General features: G+C 43.7%; 1 protein-coding gene across 6 annotated transcripts in view; it reads right to left on the reverse strand.

Annotated features, from left to right (window-relative positions):
* Positions 1 to 903: 903 nt before the first annotated feature.
* The window catches only part of LOC137590262 (RNA-binding protein with multiple splicing-like), a 28,413-nt gene continuing 12,457 nt past the window's right edge, over positions 904 to 16,859 (reverse strand). The window contains exons 3-9 of one of the 6 annotated variants that reach the window (XR_011034341.1): positions 16,548 to 16,586; positions 14,551 to 14,613; positions 12,081 to 12,231; positions 9,916 to 10,043; positions 8,597 to 8,666; positions 3,272 to 3,394; positions 904 to 2,908 (exon numbers count right to left, since the gene is read on the reverse strand). Coding sequence is in view for 1 of the 6 variants with exons in the window: in XM_068307769.1 (XP_068163870.1) it covers positions 8,604 to 8,666; positions 9,916 to 10,043; positions 12,081 to 12,231; positions 14,551 to 14,613; positions 16,548 to 16,586 (444 nt within the window). In the remaining 5 variants the exon portion in view is untranslated. Of the gene's footprint in view, positions 2,913 to 3,271; positions 3,395 to 8,596; positions 8,667 to 9,915; positions 10,044 to 12,080; positions 12,232 to 14,550; positions 14,614 to 16,547; positions 16,587 to 16,859 lie in introns of those variants that run through there. The other 5 variants (XR_011034345.1, XR_011034344.1, XR_011034343.1 and 2 more) reach the window with 5 other exon arrangements.

Consider the following 16,859-nt stretch of genomic DNA (forward strand, 5'->3'; position numbering starts at 1 on the left):
GGCATTGTTCTTTATCTATATCAATTAATGGTGTGGATTAAAAAAAAAAATCTATATCCAGATTTTAAAGAGTTGCAAATCTGGCGATTTTTAACGTCAAAGTTTTATGCTATGACGCAAACATAGGTTTATAAGATGGGAGGGGTGTGGCTTGTTAGCAAAACTATAAAAATGTAACTTAAGTCCTTTTTTAACTTGATCAGGTAATATATTTGTACTTTAATAATCCAGATGAAAGATCAATGTGTACGATCTCAACGCAGTAACTAGACGTAAGATTAGCACAGGGTTAGGTTAGGTTTAGATTCAGATACAGGTTCATATAAGCCCAGGTTCAGATTCAAATTCAGGTTTCGTTTAAGTTTAGATTTAAGTTTCAGTTCATGTTTGGTGCAGGTTCACGTTTAAGTTCAGGTCCGGTTTTAAGTGTAGGTTCAGTTCTAGTCCAGTCAGACTAGTCCAGTCTTTAACCGGACTAGTCTGGACATAAAATACACATTAATTTAATAATCTATATACAGAAAGTCTTGTAATACCAGCTAGCATTATAGCTGGAGAGGAGAGGCTAACTGATAAAAAAACAAATAATAGTACAAATTTATGAACTTTATATTTAACAATCTTTTTATGTTGTTAATTTTAATATCTCTGGTGCTGAACTAAAGCAGAACAGTAATGTTAGCTAGCTGCAGTAGCAATAGAGTTAGCTAATGCACTTTGACTTCACATTTTGATCAGTACCATTAATGTTTAAAGATAAATAAAGTTTAATTATAATTAAACCATTAATTTTCAGCAAAAATTCATTAAAACACATTACAATGAGAAGAAATTAAAAAAAAACGTAACGCGACAGCAGAGTTGATGTCAACCTTTAATGGCAGATGGCCTGAAATGTCTTCATTTAACATTTTACTAAAAACTTCTCATTTTGATCAACCTTTTTTTTTTTTTTTTTTTTTTTTTTAACCCCAGGTTTGAAATAAACCCTTTGCAATTCACCGAAATACATTTTCTCCTCACAGCGGCTATAAATAAACAGTACTGTAATGTATTGGGGGAAAAGGGAAAATGAAAACATGGATAGGGAACATGCACAGAACACACACATACACACGGTTTACTGAAAGGGAAAGGAATATTTCTCTGCGATGTATCGTCACATCGACTTCCAGAAGCGTCCGTACCGTCCCGCTGCCGAAACACAACCAAATCCATCTGTTGAAGAGCACGGGGGGTTTTTTTTTCACAGTGAATTATGCAGGTAAAACAGTTTCATTGATCCGACACAAAAACACAAAACAGAAGCTCTAGAAAAATTACCAAATGAATATACAATTAAACTTACAATAATACTTACAATGAATTATATGATGGGCATCTTCTATGAGCTTTAAAAACATAATACCCATAAAAACACACACGCACACACACGCCTTATAAATACTTGTTCTAATAAATTTGGTGCCACACTCGGCTTTAAAAACTGCTTCAAAATCAGTTGACATTATGTGCATATCATTATTATTCATTACAAACACTGAATATATGATTCAACCACTCTGATATTGATCGTACACACCTAGGCTAAACATGTCATGGACGTTTTTTGTTTTTTGTTTTTCTTACAGTATTTGATTGTCACATCACTGAAACACGACTTTGGCCTCGTCAAAGCGCCACAATCGCAGCTCGTTTGTGTGAAAAATGACATGAATGAGAATCTTCGATGCCAGAAAGTCACAGAAATATAATCACTTGATGATATGTCAAGACAGCAAAGATGTTATTGCAGGCCCAGAATAAACACGATTACAAAAGGTTTTTTTTGGGGGGGGGGGGGGGGGGATTTTTTGTCTTTTTTTTTACACTCCAATCATTACTATGTAAATTCAAAATATCTAAAAAGAAAAAAGCAATCACAGTGGCTCCTTAAAAATAGACAAAAGAGACAAAATGCTTAAAGTGAATGTTCTTTGGAGTGACACCAAAAGAGACATGCAGCAAAAATAATGTCATACTTCATAAGAAATCAGATTGAGGACTACAAAGCAGTCGACAACGGAATAATTCCACTTATCCTAGATAGCTCTCCAGTGTAAAGAAAATGCCTTTGGTCTTTTTGTTTCTCTATACTGTGCTTCTGTCCTCCTGCTACAAAAAAAAAAAAGTCCTTATTATAGCCGGGCTCAGTTTGCCTACGAGGTCACCAGCGATGGCTTCTTCACGTCAGCGCCTCTTTTCAACACATCTGATTACCTCAAGCGGCAAAAAATTTACGAGCTGGATGAGGTGTGTTCGTCTCGGTCACACCGACGCGAATAAAGTTTTGCTTCGCCGGGTAAAAGACGCACATGAGTGACCGCGAATCCACACAGTATGGGGGCGGGAGAGAAGACGAGCGCAAAAAACCGACAGGAACCGCTTTGGTTTAGCAGGAAATAAACACAAAAAACCCAAAAAAAACACGTACGAAAGATCCTCACACACTTTTAGCACGACATGAACCGATGGAAAAGATTTCAAACATTGTCTTGATTACAAAAATACTTTTTTGTATTTCTTTAAAATATCTAAAAATGTACAGCATTGGGTTTTGTTTTGTTTTCTTCTTTTTTTTTTTTGCAAACTCATGCTTCAACATGGATTTAATAATAATCATAATAACATTAATATGAATGATATACAGAATAGTAATAATCGTAGTCATATAATAACATCGCTTCGGTTTAGCGCTTTAGCTACACTTCCCTTGTCGCCGTGCTACACTTCGGAGGAAGTGTAGCCAAAGCGCTGCCGGTACGTAACAGTATAAAAAAAGGAGTTGGAGGGATTGTGGGGAGGTGGGGGTGTTCGATGTGTGATGGAGGCTGGGGTCTGGTAGGTCTTGAGGCCCATGAGGCTGCTGCTGCCTGGGAGAGAGAGGGATGCAGAAAAAAAAAAAGAAAGGTAAGGGTGCCATGGTCACCGCTCACGAAGCGTGTACGCTAATGAAAACACAGGGGATCAAGAGCAACGACACAAACATGCACACGCAAGTGGAATCACAAAGGAAAGCACACACACACACACACACACACACACACACACACACACACACACACATTCACACCCAGACCACACACTCTTTCTTCCCATAAATGTCTGATACTATCTTTGGCAGCGCCTAAAAAACAATCCAAGTATCTGCGTTCAAATCAAACACAAGGAAGAGGAGCGGCGTTTAATAAAAAAAAAAAAATTCTCTGGGTGGCGCCCCCATAAAACTCACCTGAAGGTACGCTGCCCCGAGAGAGAGAGAGACAGGTGAGTCCTCCTGGTGGTTAATGGGACACGAGAGGCAATCAGCAACGCCCGTCACAGCCGGCCGCGGCCGCCATCACACATCAGGAACCTGAGGGAGAAAGCAGAAATATTAAAAAACAAAACAAAAAGATCGCCAACGTCTCCCACAATGCAACTTTCCTGGATGCTCTTTGTCTGACCAGGTCTGTTAAACTCCCACCAGCTGTTTGTAATGCAGACCTTCTGTTAGCATGTGTCGTCTCCAAACCCCACGACGACAACGCTTTAAAAAACAGAGCTCCTCCAGAGTCGGGGAACCGTTCCACGTGTCGGGTCCGACCAGCTGATCCTTTACAAAACACGCTTTAGCAATTTTTTTGGGCCCAAAAACTCATGCTAACCCAGATTTGGGGGGTGATGAAGGAATAAAAATGAATTAACAAACTAAACATGAACAAGGACAGGAAGTGGGAACCGTTCCCTAAGCTGAGGGGTGTGTTTTTTCTTAAAGGGGCACGGCTGGCCTGGCTAATGCCCTCGTTGCGCGTTCAATGAAGGATGACGGAATCGCTGCGTTATGCAGCCGCTCAGCTAAGCGTACGCAGCGCATACCTCCAGACCCCCCCCGCCCCTATTTGTTCTGGCTGAGACGCCGAGGTTAAACGTCGGGTTGATCATTGAACACGTCTGAGCGTATTTGAAGGCGGTTTACTGATTCGCAGACTTAATGTACGACTAGAGAGGTAAACAAGCGGTGTGAGAACGTGGGAGGCGGCGCCGCCGCTCGTGAACGTGTGCACCTTTTTAGATCGGCTTCATGTAGCAAACGTGTCATCGGTGATCACTGATCTCGTGCTGAACGTGAACAGAAAGGTCGTTTGTTCCGAATCAAACCGCTCCGGGTCCACGCATCCATGGTCTCCATGACAACCTTGCTCTGCCATCCATTAAAAACTTACACCTGATCTTGATCGTGGATGTTGATGATTGGAACTTGTCTAGAAAAACGGTTAACGTGATTTTTTTTTATCACTCTTTTATGATATTGATACGGCAAATAGAAGTTAAATCGATTAAGTTTATAGGTTAAAAAAAAATCCTAAATAAAATTGTTGATATGGAAACAGTTATCTGATTAGCATGCTGATTTTACCAAATTAACTTTTTAATCCAGATCCTTGCGGAAAGAGCGTTTTTTTTTGTGTGTTTTTTTTGGGAAACATTTACTAAAATATTTATTGAAATTTTTCGAAACAGAAATTTGTTTCATTGATCAATTAATCGACAATGTTATCGGCAAGGTCAGAGGTCACCGATCCAATGTAATCAGTGAGACCCAGCGTCAAGAAAACGATGTAGCTGCGCGTGTGTGTGTGTGTGTGTGTGTGTGTCATATGTCGGTAGGGGGTAAAGGAAGGGTGAAGTCCCACTTCCTTATTAGAAAGGGCCCCAGCTGGCCTTCGGCTCTTCGGCGGAGTTAGTCCAGCGTAGTACAGGAACCACACACACACACACACACACACACACACACACACACACACACACACACACACACACACACACACACACTATTCAGCACTCCCCTACCAGGCCTTGTCAAATGGAAAATCCGGATTACCTTTCCGTCCAGTTCACCAGGCATTAATGTCCACTACTGGGTTGAGTCTGGCTGCTGCTCTGTATCAGAGCATGAATGTCATGTCCAATTCACAAATGTTCAGATGAATGACGGCCCGTCGGGGCCGTGGGGGGGGGGCGCAAAACAACCAAATATCACCGCGCAGGGCACGTTAAAAAAGACAGACCTGGACAGATACCTGCTCCGACTCGGCGGCGCCGCTGAGTCAAGGTTTCAGATCGGGGCGGATGTGGATGAGAATCCCTTCATGACTAAAGACAAGTGAATGCAACGCCTCTTTCAGCTGCTCTCTCTCACACACACACACACACACACACACACACACACACACACACACACACACACACACAGTCAGATGCCAGACAACCACTGACCGACCACGAGAAACCTGTCAGCCCTTTTTGGAATTCCCATTGTGAAAGTTGTGACCAGGCGTCTCGGACGCGCTCCCACATTAACACGACGGCGTACAAATTATCCAACAATGGTGCAACACAGACTCCAGCTCCTCTCCCTCACCTCGGCTCAAGTTCATTCTTGTCTCTCACCTCATGGCGTTTCACAAGCGCCGATCTGCTGCGTCACGTAAAACAAGAAACGCCCTTTTCTTCCTTCATGACTCGACAAATAGCTGCATGCAAGGAAATGTGGAAAGTGCCGACCGTTTCCATGATGGAGAAGAGTGTGTACCCCACGTCTGACAGCAGGAAAGGAAAATAATCTATTATCTGAAGGATGGAGGTTACTGTCATGGCAGGTTGTTGTTGATTCAGAACGAGAGGCGGAGAGAAAACATGTCAGAAAATGTTGAAATCCAGTCCGATGGGGGGTCGGGGGGGGTGGATGGTGGTGGTGGGGGTTACGGTTCTGCATGTGCATACGTGTTCGTCTGTCTTCATGCTGCATGAACGTCACGTTTCTGTCAGAAGTCGCTGGAAAGAAAAACATCTTTTCCTGACGCGTCTTCTGGCTCTTGGATTTGCCCCCCCCACCCCCCCACCCCAACATCGCTAAAGCATCAGCACTCCCGTTATTCCTGGATAATCCGTGAACATTCCGAGTTTCAGAGGAGTAACCACGGGAACACACCGGCAGCACTGTGGAATGTGGATGAAGGGAACGTTATGATGCCACACACACACACACACACACACACACACACAACATAATTTGAGTGTGTATCCGCTGTCGGGGCCTGTAATTACCACAATATTCTGCCTGGATGTCTCAACTTCACTTCACCCTCCGCTGCGAGACCGGATGTGGGGGTGTTTTTGTTTCATTGAGGGGCTAATATCCACTGGGGCAGCCTGACCGGTCAAACGACTTCCTCCTCGTTTGATAGAGGAGTAATTATTTCCTCCAAGTACCTCCCTGCTCCGTGACCTCTCCCCACCCCCCTAAAAAAACCCAACGTGGTGCGGTTGTGTTCTGTTGTGCGTTGGGAGTCGGTGTCACCTGTGGATGGATTTTCAGAGAGACGGAACACGACTGGCACCAATCAACAGCTTGGTGAACGTTAGCCTCATTGTTACCACCGCAACCCAACCGCTCGCGCCCCTGGGGGTCCGCAGAGCATGTTTCATCATGTCCCAAGACGTCCGAGGGAGGAGACTGGTGACAGCACGACTGGCGCCGAGCGCTCACACACACACACACGCACACACACACATATAGACACAGATACATAAACAAGCGGGGGTTTGGTCGCGCGTCGCGGTTTTGTTTTTCTGCGACAGCAGAAAAGCTTAATTTGAACCAGAGACTGAAGCACACATTCGGTAGCTGACGTACGGCGATGTTGGTTCACGCACAACATGTTTAATCGATTAATCTGTCATTTATTTTAAATAAAGCCCTCCATAAATCAGTTTTTAATAAAGACTTCTAAAAACGTCCCTTCCGGCGGTAACCAGGTACCCCCCAGCAGCTCCGGGTGCAGATTCCACATTTATGACCTTTCGGAGCATCGCCGCTTCCCGTTTCTTTCTGTCCCTCTAGAATTCTCTAGTGTCTACTTCCTCATCGCAGTCGCGCCAAAAACTACTTTCAAATTAAAAACTGTATGTCATCCTGCCAGTTTTTTGTTTTTTTTTGCTAAATGACAGACACCTAATATCTGCTGTTCAACACCGACGCTGTTACAGGACAGCGTTCCCAGCAAAACACCAGGCATCCTTCCAGGAGGTCGATCCGTGGACGAAAAAGCACGGATAATCACTATTAGTGCAAAGAGGGGATATTATCCTTGGGGATTGTAATTGGTTAATTATCAATAGAAGAGATTGGATCCTTTATATAAACCATGACTAGCTACTTTTGTCGAGGCGTTGGTCAAGCATAACCCGCGAGGACAAAAAACCCCAACGTTTAGCATGTTATCGCTCGTTATTTTAGTTCTCTGCCGGCATACTTGTTGCTTAAAGTCATTTTCCAGTTATTTCCAGCGATAAAATGCTAACATATCCGTGGCACGCTACCAGCTGAGCGCCAAATGGCAGCTGGACAAAATAAACTTCACACAGAAATCACTCTACAACAGAACGAAAGGATACCGCTATTCCAAAAGCTAAGACGCAGAATGCGTGACGCTGTTCTCACCGTTAGCATTGAAACAAAACCTTTCACGTTGATCCCTTCATCTGTTCAAATCATCAGAAGCTCCTCAACATCGGACAATTTCAGCAGAGTTTCTTCCTCTTAAAGGTAGATGCTATCTGCTGCTAGCAGCTTACTAGCTACACACACATCAACGGTAGATCCCAGAGCCAGAACCTCAGAACCTTTGAGGACAGCCGTGATGCTGATGAAATGACTAAAATGAGTTTGACACCCCTGGTCTAGATGTAAATGTAGTCATGCAGCAGCTAACTGGCTAATATATTAGATAAAAGTGAAACATGTAAAAACTGGGGAGGAATGAATTAAATTGAATTGAAATCAAAAAATTGCATAAAATAGAAGCGTTTAAGTACAACTAGCATGTAGATACTCCACCATGGTATCAGTCCATGAGTATGTGAGTGAATACGTGACTTTCACCAGTGGACATAACTCAACCCATCCTGCGTTATTAGCTGATGACGGCACTTTAGCCCCATTGGCTGGGATCTTCCCCACCCGTTATTAAAATGTTAGCATCGTAGCTCGTTGGGCATTCAGTTTGATTCACCGTCTTTGATGCCTGAGATCAAACGTGGCATCAATGAGGAAAGTCGAACCTCCGCACCTCGTGACCGGGCGAGGCCAATAATGTCCTCCTTTTAAATCACATCTTTCATCTCTCAGGATGATGCGGGGAGGAAACAGCCGCGTCATTGGCCGACTGGGTTTTTACTTTCAACAGTTTACTTCTGAAAGATTCATTTGATTTAATGGCGAGTTTCATGTCGGGTAGGAATGTAACTAATAAGGCCGTTAGCTGGACGGACGTTTTTCATGTCAGAACTGAGGGCAGGAGGCGGTCGCCGCGGTAACGCACACGGAGCAACATCCCTGATATTCCTAAGATATGTTTAGGAACATCTCCAGGCGTGTTGAGATGGAGTGTCATAACATTTATGTAACATTTTCACGGCGCTGCGTAACACACACATGTAGGGCTACATGCATGTGTGTGTGTGTGTGTGTGTGTGTGTGTGTGTGTGTGTGTGTGTGTGTGTTGTTACTCACACATACTTCAGCAGAACTGCCTGGACTTCCATCCCTGAGGAGTTCCATCTGCAGGTGGGAGCCAGCGAATCTAAACACACACCGTCACACATCTGTCATGCTGTATATAAACATTTATAATATGTATATAATTCATTCTAACATAATTATAATAGTCAGTGAGGAAAAACTTAGCTTAGCTAGAAAATAAGGGAGGAAACGAAAAAAGTTCAGAATGTGAAAACACACAATTAGCGTTTCTATCGGGTGTTTACGCTGATGATGCAGTGATTTCCTGTCGTCTCTGTTATTTGCCTGGAAGGCTGACTGTAATTACAGTACGGCCAGCTGTTTCTTATGCTAAGCTAAGCTAACACCAATGGCTGAATAGTCACCATACAAATGTGAAATGTGGCGTGAAAAGACAGATATCATACGTCCTTAAATTACAGCTATTAATTTATGTTTATATTGTTTATCCATGATCCTGCTCTTGTTTACTTGCCCCTGCCACCCCTACAATAGTGACATAGTTTTATGTTTCATATCAGCATCTCATCTCCGTGGGATGTAAACACAACCCACAATCCTCTAGTGAAAAAAAGAGTGAGTTTTTTTTATGTCAGTGAATTCTGATACATCCGACACATATGGAAAAATGCCAGCTAAGCAGATTCTGCTTAAACTCATTTTGAATTCTGACGTCGCTTCAGTTTTAGTTGAAGCTAGTTTACACTTGCAAACCCTTGGATCGGTGTTAGATTATGTAAAAACGCTCCATATAGATAAATAGTTTAGAGATAGACGTCAGTTGAGACTGAAAATAAGTTTTAAAAAAAATGGACAAACACAAATTCAGAAACATGATGTCATCGGGTTCAGCCGGCACCTAACGGGTCCTGTGAGAAGAATTTAAAGGGATCAATAATGAACTCCGATGTGAACTCACAGAGGAGCTGTGAAGATTAGAAGACCTCAATAAACTGGATCATGGTGGGTTGAAAATAAAAGGCTTTAATTAATGGGGGGGTGACGACGTTCAAATCATGACGCAAACCTTTTCCCCACAAATTGGTTGATAACTTGCAATTGATGAACTCCAAATGACCTTTTATGGAGCACAAACGGATTTATGTGTCAGTTAAAAGATATTCTTCAAGTTGTTTTTTTAAATTTAACGCTCAAATCCGACATTTAGTCGTAGCCGCAGCGATCAAATGTTAAGTCTTTGAAAAGCAGAGATTTCAGGGGGGGCGACGCCAAGAAGAAGAGGTGGCAGGGTGGTGTTCAAGGTGGGGTGGTGGTGGTGGTGTTGGGGAGGGAACGTGATGGCAGGTTACCTGGGTGTGGAGCGAGGAGGGGTAGGTGAAAGCGGGTGGGAGGGCCGGCGACAGCTCTGCCGGGTACAGCGGGTACGAAGCCCACACGTCTGGGCTGCTGGGATAGAGAGCGGGAACTGTGAGCTCATCTGTGGAAAAAAGAAGAGGAGGAGTGGAGTGAGGAGGGTGGCCAGCGGAGAGGTGAGCGGCTGGAGAGACGGGGGTGCGGAGGCGCCGGTCGGACAGGTGGAGGTGCGCTACGATCTGTGACGATGGGCTATCTGAAGTAGCTTCCTCTCTTTTTTTAAAAAGCAAATACAGTGGTTCCTCTACTTACGAATGTCTCAACGTACAAAATGTTCTACTTACGAAACGCCTCAAAAGGAAAATATCACCTCTAGTTACGAAAGAAATTTCAAGTTACGAAAGGTAAAAATACTTGATACTTGCAGCTCCCACAGGTTCCTGAACACAACATTATTATAGCTGCTCTGCTATTGGCTATTACCTAGCATCCTGGCATCCCATTGGCTAAGAGGGAACTCTGTGTGTAGCTAGAAAGGTGTCTATGCAGCGTCCTCGTCATTCGGCCCTCGACCCATGAGGTGTTCTGATAGTTTAACGTAAATATATTAACTTTTAGAGTATTCACTATGGACCCCAAGAAAGTGACGGAGAAAAGAGGAAAAGAAAAGAAGAAGAAAAGAGTTTTTTTGTCCGTACAAACAAATCAAGAGATGATAGAAAAGCCTGAAAAAGGGATGCGTCTGGTTGATCTCACCAAAGAATATGGCCGTAATGCATCTACAATCACCACGTTATTAAAACTAAAGGACGTTTAAGGAGTTTAAGGCGTCGCGTGGGTGGTTGGAGAAGTTCAGAAGGAGGACTGGAATTCACTCTGTTGTTCATGGTGGGGCAAGAGGACATGAACCAAAGAGGGCAAAAAACAAAGGACAGCAGTTCAAAGGTTAATGACCATCACTTTTATTTTTTATACTTTGTTTTTTAGATTATGCACAACTAATTTATTGTGTAATAATCTAATCGTAACATGCATTTATAACATGTTTTGATTCATTTTTATGCTTTATAAAACATTAATGTCAGAACTTTTAGGGACGGATTAGGCCATTTGCATGGAAAACGCGTCTCTACTTACGAAATTTTCTACTTACGAAATTTCTTCCAGACCCAATTAATTTCGTAACTAGAGGTACCGCTGTATTTTTATCTTGTATGACGGCAGAACTTAACAATAATTGAGAATCCTTGTAAGCCAAGTCAACTGGAAGCATTACCAAGTCAACCAGAGATGAGCAGCTAGCATAAAGACATCAGCGAGTTGTCTTTACACTCCCTAGGATGGGCAACGATGAGCAGATAGACTCCCTGAACTCGCTCACGCTGTTCCGGATGACACGAGAAGAAACCATTTCAGATACGATGATTTGGTCACCGAGTCGAGTAAAGTGTGTAAAGTGATTGTGAGCATAGCTTGAGTGAAGGGTGACAGCGTGCTAACAAGTATCCAGTGAGGGAAGCATCAGATAGCGTTTTCCCCTGCTGCTCGCTGAGACTCCCAGTTATCACAGATGATCTGGTCTAAAACTCTCCCATCAGGAAATGACCGCAATTTTTCTGCGGCGTCATTACGTCAGAGGTTCATTAATTGTTTCCTTCCATTTTCCACCGGGACCAAAATTTTTTCTGGGAAAAAAAAAAACGATCCGCGATAAGGCTTTTTGGGTGATTTAGGGGGAAAAAAGTACAACTCCAGCTGGTCTTCGTTCGACTGTCACTGACTGATTCGGGAAGAATTACATAACTCCTTGGAAAAATGTTTAACCAAATGGAAAAAAAATAGGAAACAGAGCTGAATAAGCAAATTCCAGACACACCTGTGGTCACACCTTGAGAAAAATGATTAGAGTAAAGGTCAACGGCAAACGTGAATCATAGGGGATATATCTTCAAATAGAGTCAAACGAGGATGTACTTTTCAGTGACACGGGGGGGGGGGGGGGTTAACAGCTAAAGCACAAAGCCCTCTCTCAACTGATTCTAAAAAGAAACAGCTGTGTGGTCACCTCAAACCAGAAGAACTAATGGAGGCAGGTGGCGGCGAAACAGACGTGAAGCCAGACGAGCTCAGGGACAGACGGATGAGCGGTCGGAGTACTTACACGGGTCTCTGCCAATGAACTGTGGCCCAGGGCTCTGCTGGGACGGAGGAGGGTTGGGGGTGCCCACCAGCTTGTTCTTGGCCATCTTGGTGTTGGCTTTGGCAAACTCCAGCCGCAAAGTCTGAGGGATCTCGGGATCAAACCGGACGCCCTGAGATCAAACAGAAATTTGTTTTTTGCAAAAGTCACGTCGCTCAAATCTCAAGATGAAGCTAAAGAAGCTCATTGTGCTGTGCGTTTGTATCGATTTTCTTTCTGTTATGGTTAAAAAGGCTCCAAATGGCAATAATAATAATAAAAAATACCAATAAAATAAATGGAAGGCATTCTTCCCAGTTCTTTGCTTTCGAGGAAGATTGCTCGGCTTCTAAACCGTGGGAGGGGTGGACAAAAATTGGGGATCATCATATAATAACTCCTAATGATGTTGCATGTTACCACGGTAATACTTCGCTTGAGCAACCTTGGTTTAAAACAACCCAACAAAGCTAATTATTTTGTTCACCATTGAAGCAGCGAATGTTATAAATAAGAGACTCGTGCCTTGAAGTAGTGATGAAACAGACTAATTTAGGCCACTGAGGAGTTAGTTATGTGCCTTCTCAGCCTTGTTGTGTTTTGTTTCGAGCTCCGCTGGGACCCGACTGAGATCTGGAATTGTCAATTTGTGTACTTTTCATCTTTTTAAGAATTTGCTGCTGTCCTCTCAACAATGAGAGTTCGCTCAGACTTTGAAGTCTTCTATAAATAAGCTCGCTCCTGATCGGAGCGATGCACCGGTTCGACTTGCACAGTGACGGGTGACACCCGTAATTAAAAACCAGAACCTGACGACACAAATCTGGCTGGTGGATGATGTCATTTACACCACAGGAAGCGAAGACGGGTTCCTAACCACCGAAACTTAAGATCGTGGCATCAAATCTGTTTTTCACCATGACAGGCAAGGGCGAGCCAAAATTTCTGGCAAATTCTTGAGATGCCGATGCTAAAAGCCTTCTATCGTGACAGGTAAAACAAAAAGGAATCTCAATCCAAAACCTCCACATGTGCAGCAGTTGGAAACATTTCTCCAACTCAATTACTTTCACCTGAGGAATGCGACGCAAACAAAGGTTTCCTTCATCCGACGACGAAGGGAGCAACTTTGTTTGCCTGCCGCGAAAAGGGGTGAATCTACTCAACGACTACACGCACACGCTTAATTATCCTCCGATCTTATTTGACCGTCTGCGAAAGATCAAGAAAAAAGAAACTGAACAGAAGGTCAGATGGATGGAGGAGGAAATCAGCGGAGTAAAAAGTTCTCTGAAGCTCGTTGTGAGGAATGGGTGTTTTTTACGCCGGATTCGTCCCTGCAGGCTCGAGCAGAAGCCGAGCCGAAACAGCGAGGGACGACTCTTCTCATGAAGGGGATGGTATTAACTAGGATTGCCTCGGCTCAGCGTGCTCGCAAGCGTCTGCCAGTCGAGGCTACGGAGATATAATAAGGTACATGGATATAATGAGGCCTGAGCACATCTCCGTTTGAACCGTGTTCAATCACTACCTGGATAAGTGTTGTTTTTTTGGGGGGTTTTTTCTTCTTCTTCTCAGCACTTCCTTTGCACGTCTACACATATTGTTCGGGTGATAATTGGAACTGCTGTATTGACGCCGTAATGAGAATCAAACCCATCTTTAAGCGGCTGCATCTACTTCTAGTTAGGAAGTTACAGAAATAAGAATGAGAAACAAATCCCAGCCTTCATTCCTTCCCCTCCGTTTTTTGGGTTGTTTTTCACCTTCCTTTTTCAATATGCAGATAGATGTTAGCAAAAATCCGCCTTATCTCCATATGACCCCCGGGATGTAACTTTCCCCTGAAAAAACAAGAGTGCTGTTCAGTTCTCAGCCCCAACTGAGCGATTCTATGGAAACAGTCTGACTATTGTTGGCACATAATAAGATGATAATTTTTATCCTTTTCCTCAAATCTTTGCTTTTTCTGCTCAAAAACTTCAAGTTGACAACGGAATCACGAAAACTTTAGAGTAAGAAGACCGAGAAAGGTTGAAAGAACACAGAACTGGTGTTCATCACAATTACCTGTACTTTATTTAGCATAAACCCTGAGACGATTGGGTTATGTTTCATATTTACCTCATCAAGGATCTACTGAGTGAAATAAATGAGATTAAAATTAAAACCCTGGATCAATATCGTCTATATTTCTGCACAAAAACAAGCTAATTTTCCACCTGACCTTGCGGATCAGGCTTTATTTGCTTCAACGAAAGATGAGCGGACTCAACGTGTGTTCACCCGAGATTTACTGCGAGGAAAAAGAAGAAATATCTGGATTTCCGCTATCAAATGCGGTTTTTTTTTTGCACAGGAGGCAGAGCGATGCCATTCCCAGTTATCGCAAAAAATACACCGGCGCTGAGATGGAGCACGAAAGGGGGGGGGGGGGGGGCATGACACTTACGTTCAAGGCATTCTTTGCAGCCTCCGCCTCTGATCGACTGTCAAAGCTGACAAACCCCACCGGCTGTGGAGACAAGAAGACAGAAAAAAAAACAAAGAAACATGGTTTAAGGCAGAATACTGAGTCGGCATTTCTGTCTGAGTGGCACAGACATGTCGTTCTGTTTTATTATTTTATTCTTTAACATGCCCCCCCCCACACACACACACAGCTCTGTCCGCCTCCCCTTGCCCTGTTTATAAAATGGAGAGGCTTCGTACGAGAAGAGTTCATCATTCACCTCTCCTATGCCCAAATACGGGCAACACCAGGGAGAGAAAGTGCATTTAAGAGGGAGAGAAGGGGGGAGGCAGAGAGAAGGGGGGAAGAGCTGAAAAAGGAGAGGAGACGGAGAAGACAAACGGGGAGGGGGGGTGAGAATTTAGAGGTGAGAGGTGAGGATGAAAACTAAAGGACGCGAGGCGAGATGTAGAAATAGATTTCAAGACCTCCTGAAACGGGCCTGTCAGTGGAAAAGAAATGCAATCTATTCCTCATCGCGTGTATTCATCTGTGATTGGTTTATGTTTTAGAGTGTGACCGCTAGAGCGAAAGGTGGGGGGGGGGGAAGAGGAGGTTTGAAGGTCTTGCCTGTCAGATTTATCACCACGATTGTAGATAAGAACAAAGAATATACACAGTGTGTGTGTGTGTGTGTGTGTGTGTGTGTGTGTGTGTGTGTGTGTGTGTGTGTGTGTGTGTGTGTGTGTGTGTGTGTGTGTGTGTGGATGGGGAAGTTGGGAGGAGGTTGGAGGGTAAGGAGAAATCTCTAAACATGTTGCTCTCATGGGGTTGCGCTGCTGCGTGTGATCTGGAGAAGCAGCGTTGGGTTATGGGAATTTTGAACAAGTAGAGAAAGAGAAGGAGGAGGAGGAGAGAAAAAGAAACACACACGAAAAAAAAAAGAAAAGAGGGACCATGTGAAGACGTCAGGAGGAGGAAGCGTAACGGGAATATAAATAGAAAAGGTCTGAGATCTGGCTCAGGCTATATAAGGAGATGGCTGCGTGTTCTCAGACTGGAGATCAATTGATTTACATCAGTGGCGTAGTTAGCCGGGGGGAGAGGAATGTTGTACAGTGTGTTGAGAGACCAGAACATCAGCGCGGGTTTGACGTTTGTTTTGAACAAGATCGGGGATGAAGTACGAGGTGAGACGAGGAAGAGCAGGGAGAGGTCGCAGGTCAAGCAAAAGTTGTTCAAGTTCCTTCAGAAAGCAGCAAAGAAACACTGAAACTTCTGGACATACCTTCAGTTTCAGGAGCATTTGGGTCACAGATGGAAGAAAAAAGCTCTAATTTGACCAGGAAGTGTTTTGATGACCCAATTATTGACTAATTTAACACGAAATATGCCATTTTCTGAACTTTTATAGACGACTTTTTAAATATACACAGGAAAACAGTTAGTGCACAGTGCTACAACAGCCTGGACAGATCTAAATCTACCTGACCCTTCTAATCAGAATGTCTTATCTTTAGCAAAAACAGTGCAAGACAGCAGAAGGAACTCTGACGTGAGGCTAAATTGCTTAACAGTGGCTGTGGACGCCTGCCAGCTGAGCTCATTTTCAGTCCCGTGCCCCCGAAGGCAACACTCAACCAGTCAGTACCGCTCTTGTCAAATCGCTTACTTTGACACCTCAAAATTCTCTTCCCGTCTCCCCGTTCCCTCACAATCCCACCTGAGTTGACTGTCTGCGACTACAAGCATACAACCTGACTGCCGAAGGCAAGTCTGTGCAACACTTTTACTCTCCAACTCCTCTTGGTAAAGTTTTTTCCCCCTACTCTGGGTACTTATCCTGACAAGGGGCGCTCGTCCTTCATCGTCAACAAACCAATGGTAAAAGATGAATGTAAGGCGTCAAATGAGCAAGATCCCAGGTAACACAAGCACCGACGTCTGATTGATGCTTCCGTTCAATAGTTTTAGCTTCGGCGTGTCATGTAGCGTACCTGTTTGGAAGTAAGTTTGATCAAGGAGCCCTCATAGCCCTGAAAGAGAGAAAGGAAATGTCAGAACTGGAAACAAAAAGGAGTGCTTCAATTTGATGTAAGGAACAAGTCATAAGGGTTCTTAGTGAGTGACACAACTTTATCCTAAAATATTGCTAAATAACACATGGATTTGGTAGAAAGTTGTATGTTGGACTGCTGACGAATCTCTGGTTGCTTCACGAGTCAAAGATCTCTTACGGACTCAGTGATTTGTCTCTTGATTAGAAACATTTGCTCCAAGGAGAGCAATCGACACATCAACCGACCCAT

The sequence above is a fragment of the Antennarius striatus genome, chromosome 23 (assembly GCF_040054535.1).
Source record: "Antennarius striatus isolate MH-2024 chromosome 23, ASM4005453v1, whole genome shotgun sequence".
In the NCBI taxonomy this organism is placed as follows: Eukaryota; Metazoa; Chordata; class Actinopteri; order Lophiiformes; family Antennariidae; genus Antennarius; species Antennarius striatus.